General features: G+C 42.6%; 1 protein-coding gene across 1 annotated transcript; it reads left to right on the top strand.

Annotated features, from left to right (window-relative positions):
- Positions 1–519: 519 nt before the first annotated feature.
- LOC121570073 (FAST kinase domain-containing protein 4) lies at positions 520–23540 on the top strand. Its single transcript, XM_041881543.2, has 11 exons — positions 520–600; positions 1183–1683; positions 1937–2257; positions 11419–11593; positions 16459–16616; positions 16751–16861; positions 17086–17230; positions 17400–17651; positions 17725–17836; positions 18192–18306; positions 22943–23540. Exons 2-11 carry the CDS (start codon positions 1267–1269, stop codon positions 23042–23044), a joined length of 1908 nt encoding a protein of 635 aa, XP_041737477.1. The 5' UTR covers positions 520–600; positions 1183–1266; the 3' UTR covers positions 23045–23540.
- Positions 23541–25242: the final 1702 nt, after the last annotated feature.

The raw sequence follows: 25242 nt of genomic DNA, 5'->3' as shown, positions 1-25242 counted from the left end.
TCTACGAAAAAAGTACGAAAAAGTACGAAAATGTATACACTCATTAATGTAAGTCACTCTGGATAAGAGCGTCTTCTAAATGACTCATATGTAAAATGTAAAAAAAAATCTTCCCAACATAGTAATTTTTTTGACTTTTCTGACTCATCAACAGCTTTTACATGTGTAAATGTGGCATATAGGAAATCTCACATGAAAGTATAACGTTTATTTTTTTAGTGGTCTTGCAATTTGAGGTAAAACAATTAGCTGTTTTTTTTGTTGCAAAAAAATAGAGTGTTTTACAGTTTTGAGACTATGAAATGTGTTTCAAAATGTTTCCTAAATCTCAATTGAGAGACGTAGCTAACACTTATTAACGGGCCGTTAACTGTGTATCTAATTCTATGGGTTCCGCGCATAGACATTAAAACCAGGTTCTGCAATTTAAAAAAAGACGACCTAAAGCGCCTTGAAACAAGAGGACCAATCGCAGCTTGATCCGAAAATCATGTGACACCGGTAGCTTTGATTACGTCATTTTCTTGCGTCTGTTTCTGATAGCTCCATGTGAATGTCGCCTGCGTCTTCTAACACTAGCTATCGATCTTATTTATCAAGGTAAGAACAGTCCTTTAAAGATAGAAATTGCAGCTATATGTATTTATATCTCCATAAGACCCGTCACAGGTGTAGTTGGTGAATGTTGCCAGTCTGTGAGTTTCATAATTGTAATAGCTAGAACGGCACATCTCCTAGTCGGCAAGGTCAGAATAAGCTTGATGGCAGCTCAGCTTTTGAGACAGAAATGTTGCTAGGAACGTTAATTCAGTTCAGTCTACTATGAGTAGTTGCCACAACCATGTCTGTTCATTGATTTCCTGCAAATGTTTTGCTTGTAGTAGTACAGGCTACACGATTGTTGACACAATGTTATGTTACACAACACACAATCACTGCGTTACTGTTGCTAATTGCTAAAGCTTACAAGATAGCTAGGCTAAACTTGTTGAAAGCAGCCCATGACCGGCAGATTACGTAGAATAAGAACATATCCTGATTATAAAGTCCTTATCATAAAGTTGCACATGAGGGGGTTGTTCGGGCATAGCAAAATGTGATTGTAGGTTCAGAAACCAAAAAAAGATGAGAACCACTGAGTGATATTCACTCTCTCTTGAATTAACTCTCTCTCTCTCTCAGGTGTTAGCATGGTGACTCTGGCTGCTGTGTTGTGAATAGGTTTCTCGCTGCTCTCTCTGGTATCGTGCTGCTCTCTATTCCTCCATGACCAGCCGTCTGCTGGGCCGATGTGCCCGTCTCCTCCCCAGGGCCTCCCCCCAGGCCTCAGCCACCGCTGCCCGCCTGCCTACCCCTGCAGCTGGACCAGCAGAGCCACTGTGGGCCCAGGCCTGGCGACAGCCTGTGGGAAGGGGGCTGTGTGACGGCAGGAGTTTTGTCAAAGATGAGTACCCCATCGAGCCCAAACGCACCCAACTGGATGAGCTCTTAGAGAGGGCCCAGTCTCCACAGGATGTCCTGCAGGCGTGGGTGGCACAAGGAGGAAAGGCCAATCAGGCGGCTAAGACTCTGGTTCAGCTTGTCAGATTGGCTGGGAGAGAGAAAGGTGGGGCTAAAATTGATCAATTTGAGCTGCTGACTGATCCCAGACTGCTGGACATAATGGACACTGTTACTGCACAGGTAGGAGAGGGGCTAGTAAGAAGGGGCAGGGGACAGGTAGGATGAGGAAAGGTGAGGGTAGATAAGGGGAGGATAGGGAGGATGGAGAGGAGAGGAGGATGGAGATGGGAAGGAGGGGAGAAAGCAAGAGACATGGGGCAGGTTACATTTAGGGCAGAGGGCGGCTCAAAATATTCACATAATCTTTCGGTGCTCTCTGAGAGTTTCTTTGAGTGTGTGTAAATTGGCCGTGTGTATGTATCTCTTCCCCCAGGTAGCGTCAGTGTGGAATGGTACGCTGGTCTCTCTGCTGCGCTCCCTCTCTGCTCTGGGTGTTCCTCCTACAGCTGCAGTACAACGCTCCATCCAGACAGAGGTGCTGTGGCGCGTACGCAGACTCTCCTACAAACAGCTGGCTTTCCTGGCAGATTGGGGAGCAGGGCGGAAGGGTCAGATGGAGGTGGCGCTGGTGAGCGCAGCGCTGAAACAGCTGGAGCTCCGCTGGACTGAGATCGCTGACACCAGAACAGTCAGTATCCTGATGGCTAGGGCTGGACACCTCAGTCCTGGGCTGATGGACAGACTGGAGGATAAGGTAACAAGCACCTATACTACTAACCCCACACTACACATACTAAGTTATCAAATAGACATACACTACCGTCCATATGTATTATGACAGTGAATACAAATCAATAAAATTGTCACTATACTGCAGCATTTTAGATTTGAGACAGAATGTTTCATATTAAGCGACAGTACAGAATGTTTGCTTTTATTTGAGGGTATTTTCATACATACAGTACCAGTCAAAGTTTGGACACACCTACTCATTCAAGGGTTTTTCTTAATTTTTACTATTTTCTACATTGTAGAATAATAGTGAAGACATCAAAACTATGAAATGACACATATGGAATCATGTAGTAACCCAAAAAGTGTTCAAGAAATCTAAATATATTTTAGATTCTTCAAAGTAGCCACCCTTTGCCTTGATGACAGCTTTCTACACTCTTGGCATTCTCTCAACCAGCTTCATGAGGAATGCTTTTCCAACAGTCTTGAAGGAGTTCCCACATATGCTGAGCACTTGTTGGCTGCTTTTCCTTCACTCTGCAGTCATTTTCCTGTTGAAAAACTAATTATAGTCCCACTAAGCGCAAACCAGATGGGATGGCGTATCGCTGCGGAATGCTGTGGTAGCCATGCTGGTTAAGTGTGCCTTGAATTCTAAATAAATCACAGACAGTGTCAGCAGCAAAGCACCATCACACCTCCTCCATGTTTCACGGTGGGAACCACACATGCGGAGATCATCCATTCACATACCCTGCGTCTCACAAAGACACGGCGGTTGGAACCAAAAATCTCAAATTTGGACTCATCAGACCAAAGGACAGATTTCTACCGGTCTAATGTCTGTTGCTCTTATTTCTTGGCCCAAGCAAGTATCTTCTTATTATTGGTGTCCTTTAGTAGTGGTTTCTTTGCAGCAATTTGACCATGAAGGCCTGATTCACGCAGTCTCCTCTGAACAGTTGATGTTGAGATGTGTCTGTTACTTGAACTCTGTGAAGCATTTATTTGGGCTGCAATCTGAGGTGCAGTTAACTCTAATGAACTTATCCTCTGCAGCAGAGGTAACTCTGGGTCTTCCTTTCCTGTGGCGGTCCTCATGAGAGCCAGTTTCATCATAGCGCTTGATGTTTTTTGCGACTGCACATGAAGAAACTTTCAAAGTTCTTGAAATGTTCCGTATTGACTGACCTTCATGTCTTAAAGTAATGATGAACTGTCGTATCTCTTTGCTTATTTGAGCTGTTATTTCCATAATATGGACTTGGTCTTTTACCAAATAGGGCTGTCTTCTGTATACCACCCCTACCTTGTCACAACACAACTGATTGGCTCAAACGCATTAAGAAGGAAAGAAATTCCACAAATTAAATTTTAAGGAGGCACACCTGTTAATTGAAATGTATTCCAGGTGACTACCTCATGAAGCTGGTTGAGAGAATGCCAAGCGTGTTCAAAGCTGTCATCAAGGCAAACGGTGGCTACTTTGAAGAATTTCAAGTATAAAATATATTTTGATTTGTTTAACACTTCTTTGGTTACTACATGATTCCATATGTGTTATTTCATAGTTTTGATGTCTTCACTATTCTACAATGTAGAAAATAAGAAAAACCCTGGAATGAGTGGATGTGTCCAAACTTTTGACTGGTACTGTACCTGTTTGACTGTTTAGAAATGAAAGCACCTTATGTATCTCGTCCCTCCATTTGAAAAAGTCATACGTATTTGGACAAATTGACTTATAGTGTATTGAAGAAGTCAAGTTTAGTACTATTGTTCACCATATTCCTTGCACGCAATGATTAGGGATGGGCATTTGACATTTTTTGACTGTTCAAATACTCACATTATTTTTCCAGAGTACTCAAATGAAAAAAAAGATATATCTTTTTTTAGAACACAAGGCCCACACTGGAAAGAAATGTGCGCATTTATCTATAGGCCAATGCCAACAGTGCTCGACAATGCCACATTTATCATAACCATTACAGACAACAAATCCTAAATGCTAAATTGCCCCATATTCAGTCAATAAAAAAGCAAGTACCATTTAAGATTAACTGATCAACTGGTTATATTGTGTCATGGAACATGCTCTTCAAAAAGGCAGTAACCTTAGCAGTGGCGCTTGCTTGTAGAAGCATATGGCTGTGCAATGGCATAGGCTTGCTTTGTTAATTTAGCAGACAAGATGCTCTTATTTCCCGAGCCCTTATCACAGTCAAGATACCTATTTTATAGTAAAAAAACATTATGTAATATAACAGAATAAAATAGAACAGAATATTTTTTTCCAAATGAAAAAAGTTGCCACTGCGAAGTGATTGGGTCTGGAACAGTTTTTCTCAAAGCTTGATCATTTGAAGCAGGGCTCAATTTGGCAATATGAAATATATTTTTCTAAATCTGTCTTTTCAATATACAGATGTTCTATTTAGTTTATTTTGCCTGTTCTTTGGAATTTTGTAATTGGATTAACAATTCCATAATGAACACTGCAAGGTGATGAATTATGGCCACAACGTCTGTTTGGTGAGTAGGCCTGCTCTTTAACTTTATCAAACTGATGTTTTTGTGTATTTTCAGTGTGGAACCTGTCTATGTTTAAGGGTGGTTATAGCCTAGGCTAAACAATTCTAAATGGCACTAGCAGTTCACAAAGTAGCCTAAGCGGAAAATAGACTGGACACAATTACTCCAAAACTGCAGCTCGTTGTTGGAACACATATTTTCCAACATCAATCAACCAGTCCATTTAGAATTTGTGATAAAACTGTCGTCATTTGGCAAGGAATGTAGCTTGTGTATCCCATCAGTTAGATACGTTTTTTTCTAGAGATTTCTTTCTGTAGGCCTAACAAGAGCTTGTGTGCATGCTCAGTACTCGTGTGTGTAGGGAGCGGTCGGAACGCAATTGAGTGAATGAACACGGAGGGGAAAGGGAATTTAGGGAGAAGAACTGTGTGGTGCTTGGCTTGGTTTTTTGTTGTTGTGCCCAGCAAATGCACATGTACAAATGGAACATTAGAGTCAAAGCAAATTAACTTTGTCTTCAAGAAAACATTTCAATTTTTTTCGGGCCAAAATGTTACTTCCCTGTTCGGGCAGCCACAAAGCACATTCTACCGAATAGTTTTACAGTATTTGATTTTTAAAAAATCTCTGGTTAAAGATCGAGATTTGACGTCCGTTCGAGTACACGACTACTCATGCCCATCCATAGACTATATCAAGCTGGAGACTCTACAAACTTGTTGGATGCATTTGCGGTTTGTTTTGGTTGTGTTTTGGATTATGTTTTGCCCAATAGGAACTGAATGGTGAATAATGTCTTGTGCCATTTTGGAGTCACTTTTAATGTAAGTAAGAATAGATGTTTCTGAACACTTCTACATTCATATGGATGCTACCATGATTATGGACAGTCATGAATGAATCGTGAATAATGGTGAGTGAGGAGGTTAGAGGCACAAAGATCATACCCCCCAAAAAATGCTACGTGAGAGGTTAGAGGTTACTGTTCTTCCTTCAGACGAGCATGCGTCAACTTTGTTCATTTGCACAATGTCTCTCGTTCACACCCGCTTGTAAATGTTCAAACTCACCAAAAATGACATTTCGGAAGATCCTGCCTATACAGTTGAAGTCAGAAGTTTACATACACTAAGGTTGGAGTCATTAAAACTCGTTTTTCAACCACTCAACAAATGTCTTGTTAACAAACTATAGTTTTGGCAAGTCGGTTAGGACATCTACTTTGTGCATGACACAAGTAATTTTTCCAACAATTGTTTACAGACAGATTATTTCACTTATAATTCAATGTATCACAATTCCAGTGGGTCAGAAGTTTACATACACTAAGTTGACTGTGCCTTCAAACAGCTTGGAAAATTCCAGAAAATTATGTCATGGCTTTAGAAGCTTCTGATAGGCTAATTGACATAATTTGAGTCAATTGGAGGTGTACCTGTGGATGTATTTCAAGGCCTACCTTCAAACTCAGTGCCTCTTTGCTTGACATCATGGGAAAATCTAAAGAAATCAGCCAAGACCTCCACAAGTCTGGTTCATCCTTGGGAGCAATTTCCAAATGCCTGAAGGTACTGCGTTCATCTGTACAAACAATAGTACACAAGAATAAACACCATGGGACCACGCATCCGTCATACCGCTTAGGAAGGAGACGCATTCTGTCTCCTAGAGATGAACGTACTTTGGTGCGAAAAGTTCAAATCAATCCCAGAACAGCAAAGGACCTTGTGAAGATGCTGGAGGAAACGGGTACAAATGTATCTATATCCACAGTAAAACGAGTCCTATATCGACATAACCTGAAAGGCCGCTCAGCAAGGAAGAAGCCGCTGCTCCAAAACCGCCATAAAAAAGCCAGACTACGGTTTGCAACTGCACATGGGGACAAAGATCGTACTTTTTGTGGAAATGTCCTCTGGTCGATGAAACTAAAATAGAACTGTTTGGCCATAATGACCATCGTTATGTTTGGAGGAAAAAGGGGGTACTTGCAAGCTGAAGAACACCATCCCAACCGTGAAGCACGGGGGTGGCAGCATCATGCTGTGGGGGTGCTTTGCTGCAGGAGGGACTGGTGCACTTCACAAAATAGATGGCATCATGAGGAAGGAAAATTATGTGGATATATTGAAGCAACATCTGAAGACATCAGTCAGGAAGTTAAAGCTTGGTCGCAAATGGGTCTTCCAAATGGACAATGACCCCAAGCATACTTTCAAAGCTGTGGCAAAATGGCTTAAGGACAACAAAGTCAAGGTATTGGAGTGGCCATCACAAAGCCCTGACCTCAATCCTATAGAACATTTGTGGAAAGAACTGAAAAGGCGTGTGCGAGCAAGGTGGCCTACAAACCTGACTCAGTTACACCAGCTCTGTCAGGAGGAATGGGCCAAAATTCACCCAACTTATTGTGGGAAGCTTGTGGAAGACTACCCGAAACGTTTGACCCAAGTTAAACAATTTAAAGGCAATGCTACCAAATACTAATTGAGTGTATGTAAACGTTTGACCCACTGGGAATGTGATGAAAGAAATGAAAGCTGAAATAAATCATTCTCTCTACTATTATTCTGACATTTCACATTCTTAAAATGAAGTGGTGATCCTAACTGACCTAAGACAGGGAATTTTTACTAGGATTAAATGTCAGGAATTGTGAAAAACTGAGTTTAAATGTATTTGGCTAAGGTGTATATAAACTTCTGACTTCAACTGTACAGTGGGGAGAACAAGTATTTGATACACTGCCGAATTTGCAGGTTTTCCTACTTACAAAGCATGTAGAGGTCTGTAATTTTTATCATAGGTACACTTCAACTGTGAGAGACGGAATCTAAAACAAAAATCCAGAAAATCACACTGTGTGATTTTTAAGTAATTCATTTGCATTTTATTGCATGACATAAGTATTTGATACATCAGAAAAGCAGAACTTAATATTTGGTACAGAAACCTTTGTTTGCAATTACAGAGATCATACGTTTCCTGTAGGTCTTGACCAGGTTTGCACACACTGCAGCAGGGATTTTGGCCCACTCCTCCATACAAACCTTCTCCAGATCCTTCAGGTTTCGGGGCTGTCGCTGGGCAATACGGACTTTCAGCTCCCTCCAAAGATTTTCTATTGGGTTCAGGTCTGGAGACTGGCTAGGCCACTCCAGGACCTTGAGATGCTTCTTACGGAGCCACTCCTTAGTTGTGTGTTTTGGGTCGTTGTCATGCTGGAAGACCCAGCCACGACCCATCTTCAATGCTCTTACTGAGGGAAGGAGGTTGTTGGCCAAGATCTCGCGATAAATGGCCCCATCCATCCTCCCCTCAATACGGTGCAGTCGTCCTGTCCCCTTTGCAGAAAAGCATCCCCAAAGAATGATGTTTCCACCTCCATGCTTCACGGTTGGGATGGTGTTCTTGGGGTTGTACTCATCCTTCTTCTTCCTCCAAACACGGCGAGTGGAGTTTAGACCAAAAAGCTCTATTTTTGTCTCATCAGACCACATGACCTTCTCCCATTCCTCCTCTGGATCATCCAGATGGTCATTGGCAAACTTCAGACAGGCCTGGATATGCGCTGGCTTGAGCAGGGGGACCTTGCGTGCGCTGCAGGATTTTAATCCATGACGGCGTAGTGTGTTACTAATGGTTTTCTTTGAGACTGTGGTCCCAGCTCTCTTCAGGTCATTGACCAGGTCCTGCCGTGTAGTTCTGGGCTGATCCCTCACCTTCCTCATTATCATTGATGCCCCACGAGGTGAGATCTTGCATGGAGCCCCAGACCGAGGGTGATTTGACCGTCATCTTGAACTTCTTCCATTTTCTAATAATTGCGCCAACAGTTGTTGCCTTCTCACCAAGCTGCTTGCCTATTGTCCTGTAGCCCATCCCAGCCTTGTGCAGGTCTACAATTTTATCCCTGATGTCCTTACACAGCTCTCTGGTCTTGGCCATTTTGGAGTTGTTGGAGTCTGTTTGATTGAGTGTGTGGACAGGTGTCTTTTATACAGGTAATGAGTTCAAACAGGTGCAGTTAATACAGGTAATGAGTGGAGAACAGGAGGGCTTCTTAAAGAAAAACTAACAGGTCTGTGAGAGCCGGAATTCTTACTGGTTGGTAGGTGATCAAATACTTATGTCATGCATTAAAATGCAAATTAATTACTTAAAAATCATACAATGTGATTTTCTGGATTTTTTTTTTAGATTCCGTCTCTCACAGTTGAAGTGTACCTATGATAAAAATTACAGACCTCTACATGCTTTGTAAGTAGGAAAACCTGCAAAATCGGCAGTGTATCAAATACTTGTTCTCCCCACTGTATATGTCTAACTTTATGAGCTGGATTGCCTGTCTTTGCAATTCATTTTATTTTAGTTTGCTATCGTTAGCATATTTAGCTAGCAGGCTCCATGGAAATTCGCTATTACTTTTGTTAATTTTGTTAGCATTCTGGTAATAGAGGCTTCATTGTGTACTAAGCCGGTAATACCGTAAATCCCAGGGTGAGAGAAGGACGGTATGACGATATAAAAATCTGGATACTGCTCAACCCTACTTGAAACATGTAGGGATTACAGACTGGGTCAGGGAGAGGTTTAAAATGTCTGTGAAGACACTTGCCAGCTGGTACGCGTCCTGGTAATCCGTCTGGCCCTGTGGCCTTGTGAATGCTAACCTGTTTAAAGATCTTCACATCGGCTACGGAACGTTTGTAGAGCCACAAGCTTGATGAAGTCATTGCGTTCAAGGAATATGGGACCAAATGCTAAACTTTTTAATAACTTTGATACACTACTGTATAAGTGAATTTGTCCAAATACTTCTTCACATGGGCAGACTAGATACATAGTGCTTTCATTTCTAAACGGTAAAACAGATAGTGGGGGAAAAAAGTATTTAGTCAGCCACCAATTGTGCAAGTTCTCCCACTTAAAAAGATGAGAGAGGCCTGTAATTTTCATCATAGGTACACGTCAACTATGACAGACAAAATGAGAAAAAAAAATCCAGAAAATCACATTGTAGGATTTTTAATGAATTTATTTGCAAATTATGGTGGAAAATAAGTATTTGGTCAATAACAAAAGTTTCTCAATACTTTGTTATACCCTTTGTTGGCAATGACACAGGTCAAACGTTTTCTGTAAGTCTTCACAAGGTTTTCACACACTGTTTCTGGTATATTTCGCTGGGCAACACAGACTTTCAACTCCCTCCAAAGATTTTCTATGGGGTTGAGATCTGGAGACTGGCTAGGCCACTCCAGGACCTTGAAATGCTTCTTACGAAGCCACTCCTTCGTTGCCCGGCCGGTGTGTTTGGGATCATTGTCATGCTGAAAGACCCAGCCACGTTTCATCTTCAATGCCCTTGCTGATGGAAGGAGGTTTTCACAAAAAATCTCACGATACATGGCCCCATTCATTCTTTCCTTTTACGGATCAGTCGTCCTGGTCCCTTTGCAGAAAAACAGCCCCAAAGCATGATGTTTCCACCCCCATGCTTCACAGTAGGTATGGTGTTCTTTGGATGCAACTCAGCATTCTTTGTCCTCCAAACACGACGAGTTGTTTTTACCAAAAAGTTATATTTTGGTTTCATCTGACCATATGACATTCTCCCAATCCTCTTCTGGATCATCCAAATGCACTCTAGCAAACTTCAGACAGGCCTGGACATGTACTGGCTTAAGCAGGGGGACACGTCTGGCACTGCAGGATTTGAGTCCCTGGCGGCGTAGTGTGTTATTGATGGTAGGCTTTGTTACTTTGGTCCCAGCTCTCTGCAGGTCATTCACTAGGTCCCCCTGTGTGGTTCTGGGATTTTTGCTCACCGTTCTTGTGATCATTTTGACCCCACGGGGTAAGATCTTGCGCGGAGCCCCAGATCGAGGGAGATTATCAGTGGTCTTGTATGTCTTCCATTTCCTAATAATTGCTCCCACAGTTGATTTCTTCAAACCAAGCTGCTTACCTATTGCAGATTCAGTCTTCCCAGCCTGGTGCAGGTCTACAATTTTGTTTCTGGTGTCCTTTGACAGCTCTTTGGTCTTGGCCATAGTGGAGTTTGGAGTGTGACTGTTTGAGGTTGTGGACAGGTGTCTTTTATACTGATAACAAGTTCAAACAGGTGCCATTAATACAGGTAACGAGTGGAGGACAGAGGAGCCCCTTAAAGAAGAAGTTACAGGTCTGTGAGAGCCAGAAATCTTGCTTGTTTGTAGGTGACCAAATACTTATTTTCCACCATAATTTGCAAATAAATTCATTAAAAATCCTACAATGTTTTTTTCTCAATTTGTCTGTCATAGTTGACGTGTACCTATGATGATAACTACAGGCCTCTCTCATCTTTTTAAGTGGGAGAACTTGCACAATTGGTGGCTGACTAAATACTTCCCCCCCCCACTGTATGTATGAAAATAACCTCAAATAAAAGGTGACATTCTGTACTGTTGGCTCATATGAAACATTTATCTCAAAATCCAAAATGCTGGAGTATACAGCCAATTTTTGAAATGTCTGCTTCACTGTCCAAATACATATATAGCGGAGTGTAACTGTAACTGCCACCATCAACAAATCTCTCTCAACCCAATACTCCTTTTCTTTTCTCTCCGTCTCCCCTCTCTGTTCCTACCCCAGGCGTTAGAGCTAGCTGAAGGGTTTGGGGCAGAGGATATCCGCAGGGTGTGTGTGTCTCTGGCGTCTCAGGGACGCCGGTCAGTGCCTCTGCTCAGAGCTCTGTCCTACCACCTCCTACAGAAACCCTCAACAGACCTTACCACACCACTACTGTTGGACCTCGCCTACGCATATGGTACACACACACACTCTTTACTAAAATATTTCAGTTGTGTATATTACATTTGTTTTATTTGATGACTTTATTATTTCATTTCAAGTCATCTCATCTCCATAGAGCTGCTGCCTATGCTGTCTGACAAAATCACTAATGTGTAGTTCGTCAAAGTAATTAAGGCATACCTTTTTTTTTCTCTAGAGAATCTGTGCAATGTGCGCATTGAGCACACAGAAAAAAACTGAACGAAATGGAATTCAAATAATTGAATCGATGTAGGTGAATAAGTTGTTTAAAAACCGAACATAACCAAAATGTCTGTTTAATTGTTCAGCAATAATACACACACACAATAATCTGGAGATGTAAAAGGATGTGCCACAGGGTTGAATGCGGGTACCATTGTTATTCTCCCGAGTGGCGCAGCGGTCTAAGGCACTGCATCTCAGTGCTTGAGGCGTCACTACAGACACCCTGGTTCGATTCTAGGCTGTATCACAACCAGCTGTGATTGGGAGTCCCATAGGGCGGCGCACAGTTGACCCGGCGTCGTCCGGGTTTGGCCGGTGTAGGCCGTCATTGTAAATAAGAATTTGTTCTTAACTGACTTGCCTATTTAAATAATGGTAAAATAAAAAATAAGAAATTCTCCATCTTTGTTAACAATCTACCTAACAACAAACTACCTGCGGTCAACTGATATTTCAGCTGTGAGTCTTTCTGTATTTCAACAGATTTAAAGGGGCAGTGCAGTAAATTTTTTTTGCTGTTTGTTAAAATGATATTTCCACACTTAGGTTCAAATAACACTCTGGATTGTGAAAATTATGATATGCCCTTTTTGTGTAAGAGCTGTTTGAAAGAAATGCCTGTGGCCTCATTTATGAAGGTGCGTGCGCAAAAAAAGGACTGAACCTTGCCTGCGCCAGTTTTCCCACAAAGGTTGGTATTTATCCATTTTGAACTTGATGGGAAAGTGTGTGCATTTCCACGCATATCTCAAACCATGCCTGCACACAACTTCTAGTGGTTGATCAACTGTATTGCAAGCAAATATTGTTATTTTGGGAGAAGTGGAGGTGTTTGATGCACAGGAATTATAATAATGGTTGGCTAAAAAAAAACATTAAAACCTTGGCCTAATGATAAAACGTATGCATTTGCCTTGGTAAGAAGATCACATAGCAGCATTTCGACTAATATATTTATTTTACTTTTATTATATAGCCCTAAATCATAATCATAATCTCCTTTTCTGACATGACTGGTTTATTCCCACTACATAACAAATGTTAGGCTACCATTTATCCATCGCTCATTCAATAGCCAACCATGCTCGAAAGTAAATAGGCCGGTAGCCTATGACAGTATGGGTGGACTACAGTATTGATGTGCGATAGGATTAGGAGCGCAACATCATAGCCTTGCCTATTTAATTTCAGAGCCTATACCAAGGCAGGACATATAAACACAATCATGTATTGATAAACAAAATATTGAACAACAGTTTGTGTTTTGCACAGAAGTAGCATTTACTTTAAAATTATTCAAAAGGAAAATCAATCTTGCAGAATGTGTGGCCAGTGTTTGGCACTTGCTAGACAGCATGCATTTCTGTTTTGCCCACACCTCTACAGAAATGTGATCACATTTGCCATTGAGCTTTCTTTTAGGAACTATCATGGCCCAGTTCCAAAATCTCAAAATCATACAGCAAATGAGGGTGTTTTTGTTACCATAAAAGGTGAATGGAGGGTGTTTTTGTTACCATAAAAGGTGAATGGAGGGTGTTTTTGTTACCATAAAAGGTGAATGGAGGGTGTTTTCCAGGCGGGGTTTTGGTGCTCGTTCACAACTGCACAAATACACTGTTACGAGTTTAATAGGTACACCACCCCTTTCACGAAAATGGATCGCTCCTACAGACAGTCAAAACGTGTAACCTAAGGGACTTTGAGCGTGGTATGATCGTCGGTGACGGCAGCCCTCCTGGGCTTTTCACGCACGACAGTGTCTAGGGCAGGGGTCTCCCAACAGGTCGATCGCAGTAGCTCGCAGCCCACATATGAGTAGCTCAGCAAACAATTCTGTAAGTACATGCAATTTTCACATGTTCCACCGCAAATATCTTCTGATGTGATTCAAGTATTGACATGGACTCAGAACGTCGAATTTCGTTGGTTCTCTATGAAGAATTGTAATTTTAAGAGTGAAAAATTAAACAGAGAACATAATTTGGGAAAATATCAAACAACATTTGGGGGAAAAATGTCAGATTTTATAGGGGAAGTGTTTGGCGTAAGCATCATGAGTCCATGGAACCATCCCGCCTGGTGTCAACGGTACAGGTGTACTGGTGTGGGGAATGTTTTTGTGGACACGTTAGGTCCCTTGATACTAATTGAGCAACAAATGAACGCCATGCCCCAATGAATTCAGGCTGTTCTGGAGGCTAAGGAGGGTTCTGACCCCGTACTAGACGGGTGTACCTACAGTGCCTTGCAAAAGTATTCATCCCCCTTGGCGTTTTTCCAATTTTGTTGCATTACAACCTGTAATTTAAATGGATTTTTATTTGGATTTCATGTAATGGACATACACAAAATAGTCCAAATTGGTGAAGTGAAAAACAATAATAAAAAAATAAAAATAACGGAAAAGTGGTGTGTGCATATGTATTCACCCCCTTTGCCATGAAGCCCCTAAATAAGATCTGGTGCAACCAATTACCTTCAGAAGTCACATAATTATTGTGAAGTCCACCTGTGTGCAATCTAAGTGTCACATGATATCAGTATATTCACATGTTCTGAACGGCCCCAGAGTCTGCAACACCACTAAGCAAGGGGTACCACCAAGCAAGCGGCACCATGAAGACCAAGGAGCTCTCCAAACAGGTCAGGGACAAAGTTGTGGAGAAGTAAAGATCAGGCTTGGGTTAAATTTTTTTCTCAGAAACATCCCAAGGAGCACCAATAAATCCATTATTAAAAAATGGAAAGAATATGGCACCACAACAAACCTGCCAAGAGAGGGCCGCCCACCAAAACTCACGGACCAGGCAAGGAGGGCGTTAATCAGAGAGGCAACAAAGAGACTAAAGATAACCCTGAAGGAGCTGCAAAGCTCCACAGCGGAGATTGGAGTATCTGTCCATAGGACCACTTTAAGCCGTACACTCCACAGAGCTGGGCTTTACGGAAGAGTAGTCAGAAAAAAGCCATTGCTTAAAGAAAAAAATAAGCAAACACGTTTGGTGTTTGCCAAAAGGCATGTGGAAGACTCTCCAAACTTATGGAAGAAGGTACTCTGGTCAGATGAGACTAAAATTGAGCATTTTGGCCATCAAGGAAAACGGTATGTCAGGCGCTAGCCCAACACCTCTCATCACCCCGAGAACACCATCCACACAGTGAAGCATGGTGGTGGCAGCAACATGCTGTGGGGATGTTTTTCATCGGCAGGGACTGGGAAACTGGTCAGAATTGAAGGAATGATGGATGGCGCTAAATACAGGGAAATTCTTGAGGGAAACCTGTTTCAGTCTTCCAGAGACTTGAGACTGGGACGGAGGTTCACCTTCCAGCAGGACAGTGACCCTAAGCATACTGCTAAAGCAACACTCAAGTGGTTTAAGGGGAAACATTTAAATGTCTTGGAATGGCCTAGTCAAAGCCCAGACCTCAATCCAATTGAGAATCTGTGGTATGACTTAAAGATTGCTGTACACCAGCGGAACCCATCCAACTTGAAGGAGCTGGAGCAGTTTTGCCTTGAAGAATGGGCAAAAATCCCAGTGGCTAGATCTGTCAAGCTTATAGAAACATACCCCAAGAGACTTGCAGCTGTAATTGCTGCAAAAGGTGGCTCTACAAAGTATTGACTTTGGGGGGGTGAATAGTTATGCAGCTCAAGTTTTCTTTTTTTTTGTCTTATTTCTTGTTTGTTTTACAATAAATAAATAAAATGTGCATCTTCAAAGTGGTAGGCATGTTGTGTAAATTAAACGATACAAACCCCCAAAAAATCAATTTTAATTCCAGGTTGTAGGGCAACAAAATAGGAAAAATGCTGGGGGGTGAATACTTTCGCAAGCCACTGTAATACACTGGCCAATGACTGTATAATATGGCTCTGATATATCAATGAAAACGTGTATATGTTGCTTGCCTGTGACAGTTTGATAAATCCCAATAATTTGAGGTGCACGCAAATCCTAGAATCTCCAAGTACGGCAGAATTTAGTAAGAAATGTACGCACGGTTGATAAATGAGGGCCCCTGGAATTTCAGCCTGTTCAGGTGGGATGGAACTTTTGGCCCACATCATGATGTCACAATTTGATCTAATTATAATAGACCAATGACTGTTCATCTGGGTAAGTGGTGTGCTCTAGACCATCCTATCAGCCAATCAGGGCTGTGTATGTAAATATCTTAACATTTCCTAATGCCCACACAATCGGACACCATTTCAAGGGCCAAAGGAGGTTCAGGGAAATAAATTATACAAAATATATTTTGGAGTAATTTTCATTAAATGAACACACAGTGATTTATTAGACATACAGTGATAATTTAAAAATACAATTACAAAGACTGCATGGGGGCATTAAATTCTCTCTCTCTCTCTCTCTCTCTCTCTCTCTCTCTCTCTCTCGCTCTCTCGCTCTCTCGCTCTCTCGCTCTCTCGCTCTCTCTCTCTCTCTCTCTCTCTCTCTCTCTCTCTCTCTCTCTCTCTCTCTCTCTCTCTCTCTCTCTCTCTCTCTCTCTCTCTCTCTCTCTCTCTCTCTCTCTCTCTCTCTCTCTCTCTCTCTCTCTCTCTCTCTCTCTCTCTCTCTCTCTCTCTCTCTCTCTCTCTCTCTCTCTCTCTCTCTCTCTCAGGGAAGTTGAATTTCCACCACTCCCAGGTCTTCCAGCGATTGGCAGCCGAGTTGTTACCCAGGATGCCAGAGATTAGTTCTGCCGATGTCACTCGCTGCGCCAAATCACTAGCCTTCCTCAAGTGGCTCCATTTCCCATTATTTGAGGCATTCGCTGAGGTCCGCACACACTCAGACACCCCTAAACACGACTCAAACTGATGGGATAATCGCCTAGCCCTCTTGATTAACCAATATTGCTTTAACTTATCCGCTCTTATTTTCTTCCTTTGTTTGATTAAAAAACTATTCAGCACTACAGCGTGAACAGTCAGAAGTACAGCACACTGCAGCTCTGTAACCTGCTCATGTCATTGGCCAGGCTCAACTTCCAGCCCAGCAAGGGGGAGGAGTTCTACAAGAAGGTAAACAATGAGAGTAGCAATTAGTGTTTGTTTATTTACCTTATGCTATACTCAAGGAGAAATAGTGTGTAGAACAGATGGGTTTCTCAGTCATGTAGAGTCATGTCAGTGCTGCACATAACATTTCTATCAACGTTGGCTGATGAGGAGAAGAGGCTTTTGACTAGAGTACCTTCCCAGAATGTAGTCTGTGTTTATGAACTGTCTCCTGTGTGTGTGTGTAGGTCCACTCTGCCCTGGAGGGCGTTCTCCCCAGCCTGGAGGCGTTCCTGCAGACAGACGTGGTGTGGTCTCTGTGTGTGTTACAGCAGGCCAAGACCCAGCACATTACAGCCCTCACTCAACACACACATGTTGCCAAACTCTCAGGTAAACACACACACACTCTAGTACTGGTCCACCTCAGGAGATGGCAGCAGAGGACTGATCCACTGACGTTAATGTGGTTCCTGTGTTCATAGCCCTGTGCTTTCTCAGCTGTACAGACTTGAGTGATTCTGCTGATTTTATGTTGCGTTGGTATATTTCTGTTTTTCAGAAGGCAGTCTGTCTCGAGTGGAGAACTATCGCCTGAAGCTCCTCCACATCATTGCTACCCTCCAGTTAGAACACCCAGAGTCTCCGTCCTCCACCCTGCCTACAGAGGCCATGTTGCTTCCCTCTACCCTAGGCCGGGGCTCCCCTCTCTCCCCTCTACAGACTGGGCTGAAGGGGGCCCTGGATAATCTGGTGGGGGGGAAAGCAGAGGCCCTACGTACTGGGGTCAACACTATATACGGCTGGACCATAGGTGAGTACACGCACACACACACAAACACTGCATGGCTGGAACAACAGGTGACTGACGTGTTGTGTCCAATCAGATGGCGAGCTGGTGGTGGACAGTGAGAATAAGCCAATGGACCTGGTGACCCTGACGGCCCCTCACCTGCCTGGAGGAGGTGGAGCCAAGCCCTTACCTGAGGGGGCACGCAGGTGAGGGATGAATGACCACCCAGACTATTAACATTGACAACCCCCCCCTTTGTTTTTACACTGCTGCTACTTGTTGTTTATTATCTATGCATAGTCACTTTACCCCTACCTACATGTACAAATTACCTCGACTAACCTGTGCCCCCGCACATTGACTCGGTACCGGTACCCCCTGTATATAGCCTCATTATTGTTATTTTATTGTGTTACTTTTTATTGAATTTTTACTTTAGTTTATTTAGTAAATATTTTCTTAACTCTATTTCATGAACTGCATTGTTGTATTCGGCGCATGTGACAAATACAATTAGATTTGAAGTGTGTGTGTTCTGACAGTCTCTATCTCTCTCCGCAGATTAGCGTTCCTGACCTGGGAGTTTCCTAACTATGGCTCCAGGAGTAAAGATCTGCTGGGACGATTCACCATGATGAGACGGCACCTCCAACTGGCTGGTTTTATCCTTGTAGAGGTATGGAGGGATGACAAGGAGAGAGGGAGTGATGGAGGTGGACTGAAAGAGACATTCTGGCAGTCATTATGACAGTCACTGTCCATCGCACACACACAAACCCCAACCACAGCATACACACCACTCTCCACCCCAGGCCAGACACTCTGGGGTGGAATCACCAGAACAAGCCTCTTTCCTGGGGGAGATCAGGTGGACTTAGACTTCTCTCTCCCTGGATCGGGATGGACACAGCATTACTGCATTACATTGCCTGAAGCTCATTGCCTCACAGCAACACACACACAGCACAGCAGTCTTCTGAAGTTAAAACGCCTCAGAACAGCCTCAATTCGTCGTGACATGGACTCTACAAGGTGTCAAAAGTGTTCCACAGGGAAAGTGCCCATGTTGACTCCAATGCTTCCCACAGTTGTCAAGTTGGCTGGATGTCCTTTGGGTGGTGGACCATTATTGATACACACAGGAAACTGTTGAGCGTAAAAAACCCAGCAGCGTTGCAGTTCTTGACACACAAATCGGTGCACCTACTACCATACCCCGTTCTGGGTGACAACATAATGATGTTTGTTTCCTACTTTAGAAAACAGTTTTCCTCAAGAAATTAACTCTGCCTCATGTTTCGTTTCCTTGCCACGATACTTCAAAGTATAGTGATACTGGTATCGTGACAACCCTAGTGGCTAATGCTGGCTAGCGGTGTACCTTATGATGCTAAAGTTGGCTAGCTAATGCTATAGAAAGTGATCTAATGCTGATGTAATGCTGCATCATGCGGGGCCAGGCTGGTCTGTCTCCCTGAAGGATGCCAATTATAAAAAGGCCTGATAGTCAGTCAGGAGCCAGGAGAATAGCAGCAGCAGCTCTGTCTCATCTAGGCCAAGCTCCTTAGCCAATCCCAGCTCTCTCTCTCTCTCTCATCTAGGACAATCACGTTAGCCAATCTTACCGCTCTCTCTCATCTAGGCCAATTGCGTTAGCCTGAGAGCTCTGTGGTGCATGCTGGGTAAACTAGGCCACAGAGCTTACCTGAGACGGACTTTCAGACTTAGGCCTTTTATCAATTTGATTTGTTCACCTCCTGTGTCCTCTCTCCTCCCTCCCCTTTCGCCTTCTTTTGAAAAAGGTCAAAGTTAATCGAGAAGAGTCGGTGAGGAGAGGGAACGTGGAAGGAAATGCACTTGCTTGAAATGAGATTGTCCTTCTCCACTCGTGCGTCATTAGGGAAATGACGTTTACAGTGGTGGATCCCAAAATATATGTGTAAAGTGATCAAAACAAATTAGGTAGTTGTGCAATACTTTTTATAAATAGAACAACAAGGAGCATATCGTTCATTTTATTTCATTTACATATATACTGTATATACAATACCAGTCAAAAGTTTGGACACACCTACTCATTCAAGGGTTTTTCTTTATTTTTACTATTTTCTACATTGTAGAATAATAGTGAAGACATCAAAACTATGAAATAACACATGGAATCATGTAGTACAAATCAAAATATACTTCAAATAGCCACCCTTTGCCTTGATGACAGCTTTGCACACTCTTGGCATTCTCTCAACCGGCTTCACCTGGAATGCTTTTCCAACAGTCTTGAAGGAGTTCCCACATGTTGAGCACTTGTTGGCTGCTTTTCCTTCACTCTGCGGTCCGACTCATCCCAAACCATTCAATTTGGTTGAGGTCGGGCGATTGTGGAAGCCAGGTCATCTGATGCCGCACTCCATCACTCTCCTTCTTGGTAAAATAGCCCTTACACAGCCTGGAGGTGTGTTGGGTCATTGTCCTGTTGAAAAACAAATGATAGTCCCACTAAGCCCAAACCAGATGGGATGGCGTATCGCTGCAGAATGCTGTGGTAGCCATACTGGTTAAGTGTGCCTTGAATTCTAAATAAATCACAGACAGTGTCACCAGAAAAGCACCCCCACACCATAACACCACCTCCTCCATGCTTTACGGTGGGAAATACACATGCAGAGATCATCCGTTCACCCACACCGCGTCTCACAAAGACACGGCGGTTGGAACCAAAAATCTCCAATTTGGACTCCAGACCAAAGGACAGATTCCCACCTGTCTAATGTCCATTGCTTGTGTTTCTTGGCCCAAGCAAGTCTCTTCTTATTATTGATGTCCTTTAGTAGTGGTTCCTTTGCAGCAATTTGACCATGAAGGCCTGATTCACGCAGTCTCCTCTGAACAGTTGATGTTGAGATGTGTCTGTTACTTGAACTCTGTGAAGCATTTATTTGGGCTGCAATTTCTGAGGCTGGTAACTCTAATGAACTTATCCTCTGCAGCAGAGGTAACTCTTGGTCTTCCATTCCTGTGGCGGTCCTCATGAGAGCCAGTTTTATCATAGCGCTTGATGGTGTTTTTGCGACTGCACATGAAGAAACTTTCAAAGTTCTTGAAATGTTCCATATTGACTGACCTTCATGTCTTAAAGTAATGATGGTCTGTTGTTTCTCTTTGCTTATTTGAGCTGTTATTGCCATAATATGGACTTGGTCTTTTACCAAATAGGGCTATCTTCTGTATACCCCCCCACCCCCCCTACCTTGTCACAACACAATTGATTGTCTCAAACTCATTAAGAAGGAAATAAATTCCACAAATTAACTTTTAAGGAGGCACACCTGTTAATTGAAATGCATGAAGCTAGTTGAGAGAATGCCAAGTGTGTGCAAAGCTATCATCAAGGCAAAGGATGACTATTTGAAGAATCTCAAATATAAAATATATTTTGTTTTGTTTAACACTTTTTTTGGTTACTACATGATTCCATATGTGTTATTTAATAGTGTTGATGTCTTCACTATTATTCTACAATGTAGAAAATAGTAAAAATAAAGAAAAACCCTTGAATGAGTAGGTGTTCAAAAGAAAAGCAATTTGTTTTGTCCATTAAAATAACATCAAGTTGATCAGAAATACGGTGTAGACATTGTTAATGTTGTAAATGGCTATTGTAGCTGGAAACTGCTGATTTTTAATGGAATATCTCCATAGGCGTACAGAGGCAATTATCAGCAACAATCAGTCCTGTGTTCCAATGGCACGTTGTGTTTGCTAATCCAAGTTTATCATTTTAAAAGGCTAATTGATCATTAGAAAACCTGTTTGCTGTTATGTTAGCACAGCTGAAAACTGTTGTGCTGATTTAAAGAAGCAATAAAACTGGCCTTCTTGAGACTAGTTGGAGCATCAGCAATTGTGGGTTCGATTACAGACTCAAAATGGCCAGAAACAAATAACTTTCTTCTGAAACTCGTCAGTCTATTCTTGTTCTGAGAAATGAAGGCTATTCCATGCGAGAAATTGCCAAGAAACTGAAGATCTCGTACAACGTTGTGTACTACTCCCTTCACAGAACAGCGCAAACTGGCTCTAACCAGAATAGAAAGAGGAGTGGGAGGCCCCGGTGCACAACTGAGCAAGAGGACAAATACATTAGTGTCTAGTTTGAGAAACAGACGCCTCACAGATGCGACTCCGGGATGCTGACCTTCTAGGCAGAGTTGCAAAGAAAAGGCCATATCTCAGACTGGCCAATAAAAATAAAAGATTAAGATGGGCAGAAGAACACAGACACTGGACTTTTTCTTTGCAACTCTGCCTAGATCAGCATCCCGGAGTCGCCTCTTCACTGTTGACGTTGAGACTGGTGTTTACCACATTAACAATGTCTACACTATTTCTGATCAATTTGATGTTATTTTAATGTACAAAAAAATTGCTTTTCTTTCGAAAACAAGGAAATGTCTAAGTGACCCCAAACTTTTGAACGGTAGTAAATATATATATATTTTTTGTTGTTGTACTTTTACCCCATTTTCGTGATATCTAATTGGTAGTTACAGTCTTGTTCCATCGCTGCAACTCCCGTATGGACTCAGGAGAGGCGAAGGTCGAGAGCCATGCGTCCTCCGAAACACGACCCTGCCAAGCCGCACTGCTTGCTTAACCCAGAAGTCAGCTGCACCAATGTGTCGGAGGAAACACCGTACAACAGAAGTCAGCTTACAGGCGCCCGGCCCGCCACAAGGAGTCGCTAGAGCGCAATGGGACAAGGACAAACCCTCCCCTAACCCGGACGACGCTAGGCCAATTGTGCGCCGCCTCATGGGTCTCCCGGTCATGGCCGGCTGTGACAGTCTGGGATCGAACCCGGGTCTATAGTGACGCCTCAAGCACTGCGATGCAGTACCTTAGACCGCTGCGCCACTCTGGAGGCCCTAGCATATCGTTTTTAAACATGTGCATGTTTTTCTCCACTGACAAAACAAAAGCTGATTCAAAGGGTGTGTGGCAGATTTCAAAACTTTTCTGTGGTAGGATACACATGAGTATCCTTAATGAAAGGTGTCTATCGAGGAGGGGAGAGCACTCTTCCGTTTGCCTACTAACGAATTGACACACTCCTCGACCACTTATCGGATTCCGGGTCATGGAGGAGAGAAGACGGAGGACGGACTTTTGCCCAAATGAGAAAAACCCCTAGATTGTCTCCAAAACTGATTTGCATAAAAACACTACTGGGTGTATGTCAGTTATAGTATTGCAAGGTAAAGAGTGTTATTGATAGACAATTCCCTGAATCTATACTTTCTGTCCCTCCCTAGGTGCCATACTATGAGTGGCTGGAGCTGAAGTCTGATTGGCAGAAAGGGGCGTATGTGAAGGATAAGATGGGGAAGGCCATTGCTGAGGAAATTGCGAAGTGAACTGGGCCAAACAGCCGAAGTTTAGAACTGAACCAGACTCAACTGGACTGGAAAGAGGAGAGTCAGGATGCCAAGGACAGCTCACCAGAACCACTCTGGTCTCAAACAACTCTGAACAACAACCACACACACACACACACACACACTAATCAACCCACTCTAAAACAAGCCGCTTGGTGGAAAATCTCTTTGTCGTTTTATCTTTGGTTGCCTTGCCAATGCGTGGGGCTTTCCTTGTCACCATGGAGACGTCCCCTGAGAGTTCTGTATGCTGAAGAGAGCAACAGAGAAGGAGAAAGACCTCTGTTGCTAAGGATATGTGTCCCTAAGTGACACTCAGTCAAAGAGAATGGAGAGCAGCATCATAGAATTAATGCCCCGATGAATGTTAAAAGCTGTGTGTCACGTGTGAATAGATTGGTCTAATTAAATTATCAATATGAGCTTTGTTGAGTAATGTTATGATTGAATAAACTATTTTATGCTTTAATTTCGATATACATGTTCCACACACTGTCCTCCACGTTGGCACCAATGTTCCATGACTGTAACATTGGCTGTGTTTGAGAGCATCATATCCGTGATCCATTGTGACTGACTGACTGATCTACAAATAATAATAAGTAGTTCTATATGATGCAAGGTGATTTGTAGATCAGTCAGACATCATCCGCTGTGGAACAAGCCCATTATCTATGGCTCTGGTAGGCCTTGACTTCCCTCACGGTGTGTTTAGAGAGGACGTTGGGTTGGGTGAGCTTCTATGGTATCATTGGCATCCTGATGGTGGTGTGATATTCAGCCTGAGGATGCTTCTCTTCACAAGATGCAGCTAATAACATATTTATTATCAAACGTCATGGGTCGGTGGTGTGTTGTGGGGGGTGCTGAATGTATCCCAGAGCGATCGGCTCACACACACAACTGTTGTCCGTGCCGTACAGTGCTTTCAGAAAGTATTCATACCCCTTGACTTATCACATTTTGTTACAGCCTGAAATCATTTTTTTATATATTTTTTACACACTAACCCATAATGACAAATTGAAAACATGTTTTTACAATTTCTTGGCAAATTTCTTGTAAATGAAATGCAGAAATATCTAATTTACATAAGTATCCACACCCCTGAGTCAATACTTTGTAGAAGCACCTTTGGCAGCAATTACAGCTGTGAGTCTTTCTGGGTAAGTCTCTAAAGCCTTGTTCATACTACAGGTCTTAATGCTCAAATCAGTTTTGGAATACTGACTGTTCAAACGGCAAGTTACAAGTGACCAAATCGGATTTGTGTGTGTTCAGACAGCAGTCATTTGATGACCTGGCTACGCTAGTTGTCATTAGTAATGATGGGTGTGTGTGCAGTAGTGTAGGCTTATTGGTGGTGGTGCTCATTCTTCCTATTTTACATTTTAGTCATTTAGCAGATGCTCTTATCCAGAGCTATTTACAGGAGCAATTAGGGTTAAGTGCCTTGCTCAAGGGCACATCAACAGATTTTTCACCTAGTCGGCTCTGGGATTAGAACCAGAAACGCTCTTAACCACTAAGCTACCTGCCGCCCTATCACTCAGAAGTTATGTAGCAAGCTAAGGTGACAACAATGCCTGCCATGGACGTTTCCCAGTTGCTTTGAATGTTCAAAATCCTAGTGTAAGAATACTTTTAAAGCCTCAAAGGATAAGATTATCCAACTTTCAAATTGAGACCTTTTTGGCTAGTCAAGGCAGTCAACTAGCTAGCTGGGTAGCTCTTTAGCGTTCTAGCACATTCACTAATTTGTTTGTAAACAATTAACAAGCTAATTAACTACCACATGTTCCTGTCAAACTGTCAACAGAGTAGCTAGCAAGCAACAAGATATGCCAAATGACAGTCAAAAGCTTCTTGAGGGAAAATAAATCAGATTTGACCATTCAGACACAAGTCACATGGCCAGGAATCAGATTTGTAAAGGACCCCAAACCACCTACGAAGGTGGTTTGAATTGTGGCTTGAAATATCCGATTCCATGTGCTTTTTTTGGCTGTTCAGACTGCAGGAAAAATAACAGATTCAAATCAGATATGCCAAAAAATTGGATTTGAGTCACTTCAAACAGCTAATGTGAGCACGGCTTAAGAGCTTTCCACACCTGGATTGTGAAACATTTGCCCATTTATTCTTTTTTAAATTCTTCAAGCTCTGTCAAATTGGTT

This window comes from Coregonus clupeaformis, chromosome 28 (genome assembly GCF_020615455.1).
Source record: "Coregonus clupeaformis isolate EN_2021a chromosome 28, ASM2061545v1, whole genome shotgun sequence".
NCBI classification, from domain to species: Eukaryota; Metazoa; Chordata; class Actinopteri; order Salmoniformes; family Salmonidae; genus Coregonus; species Coregonus clupeaformis.
This window is presented reverse-complemented; position numbering and strand designations above follow the sequence as displayed.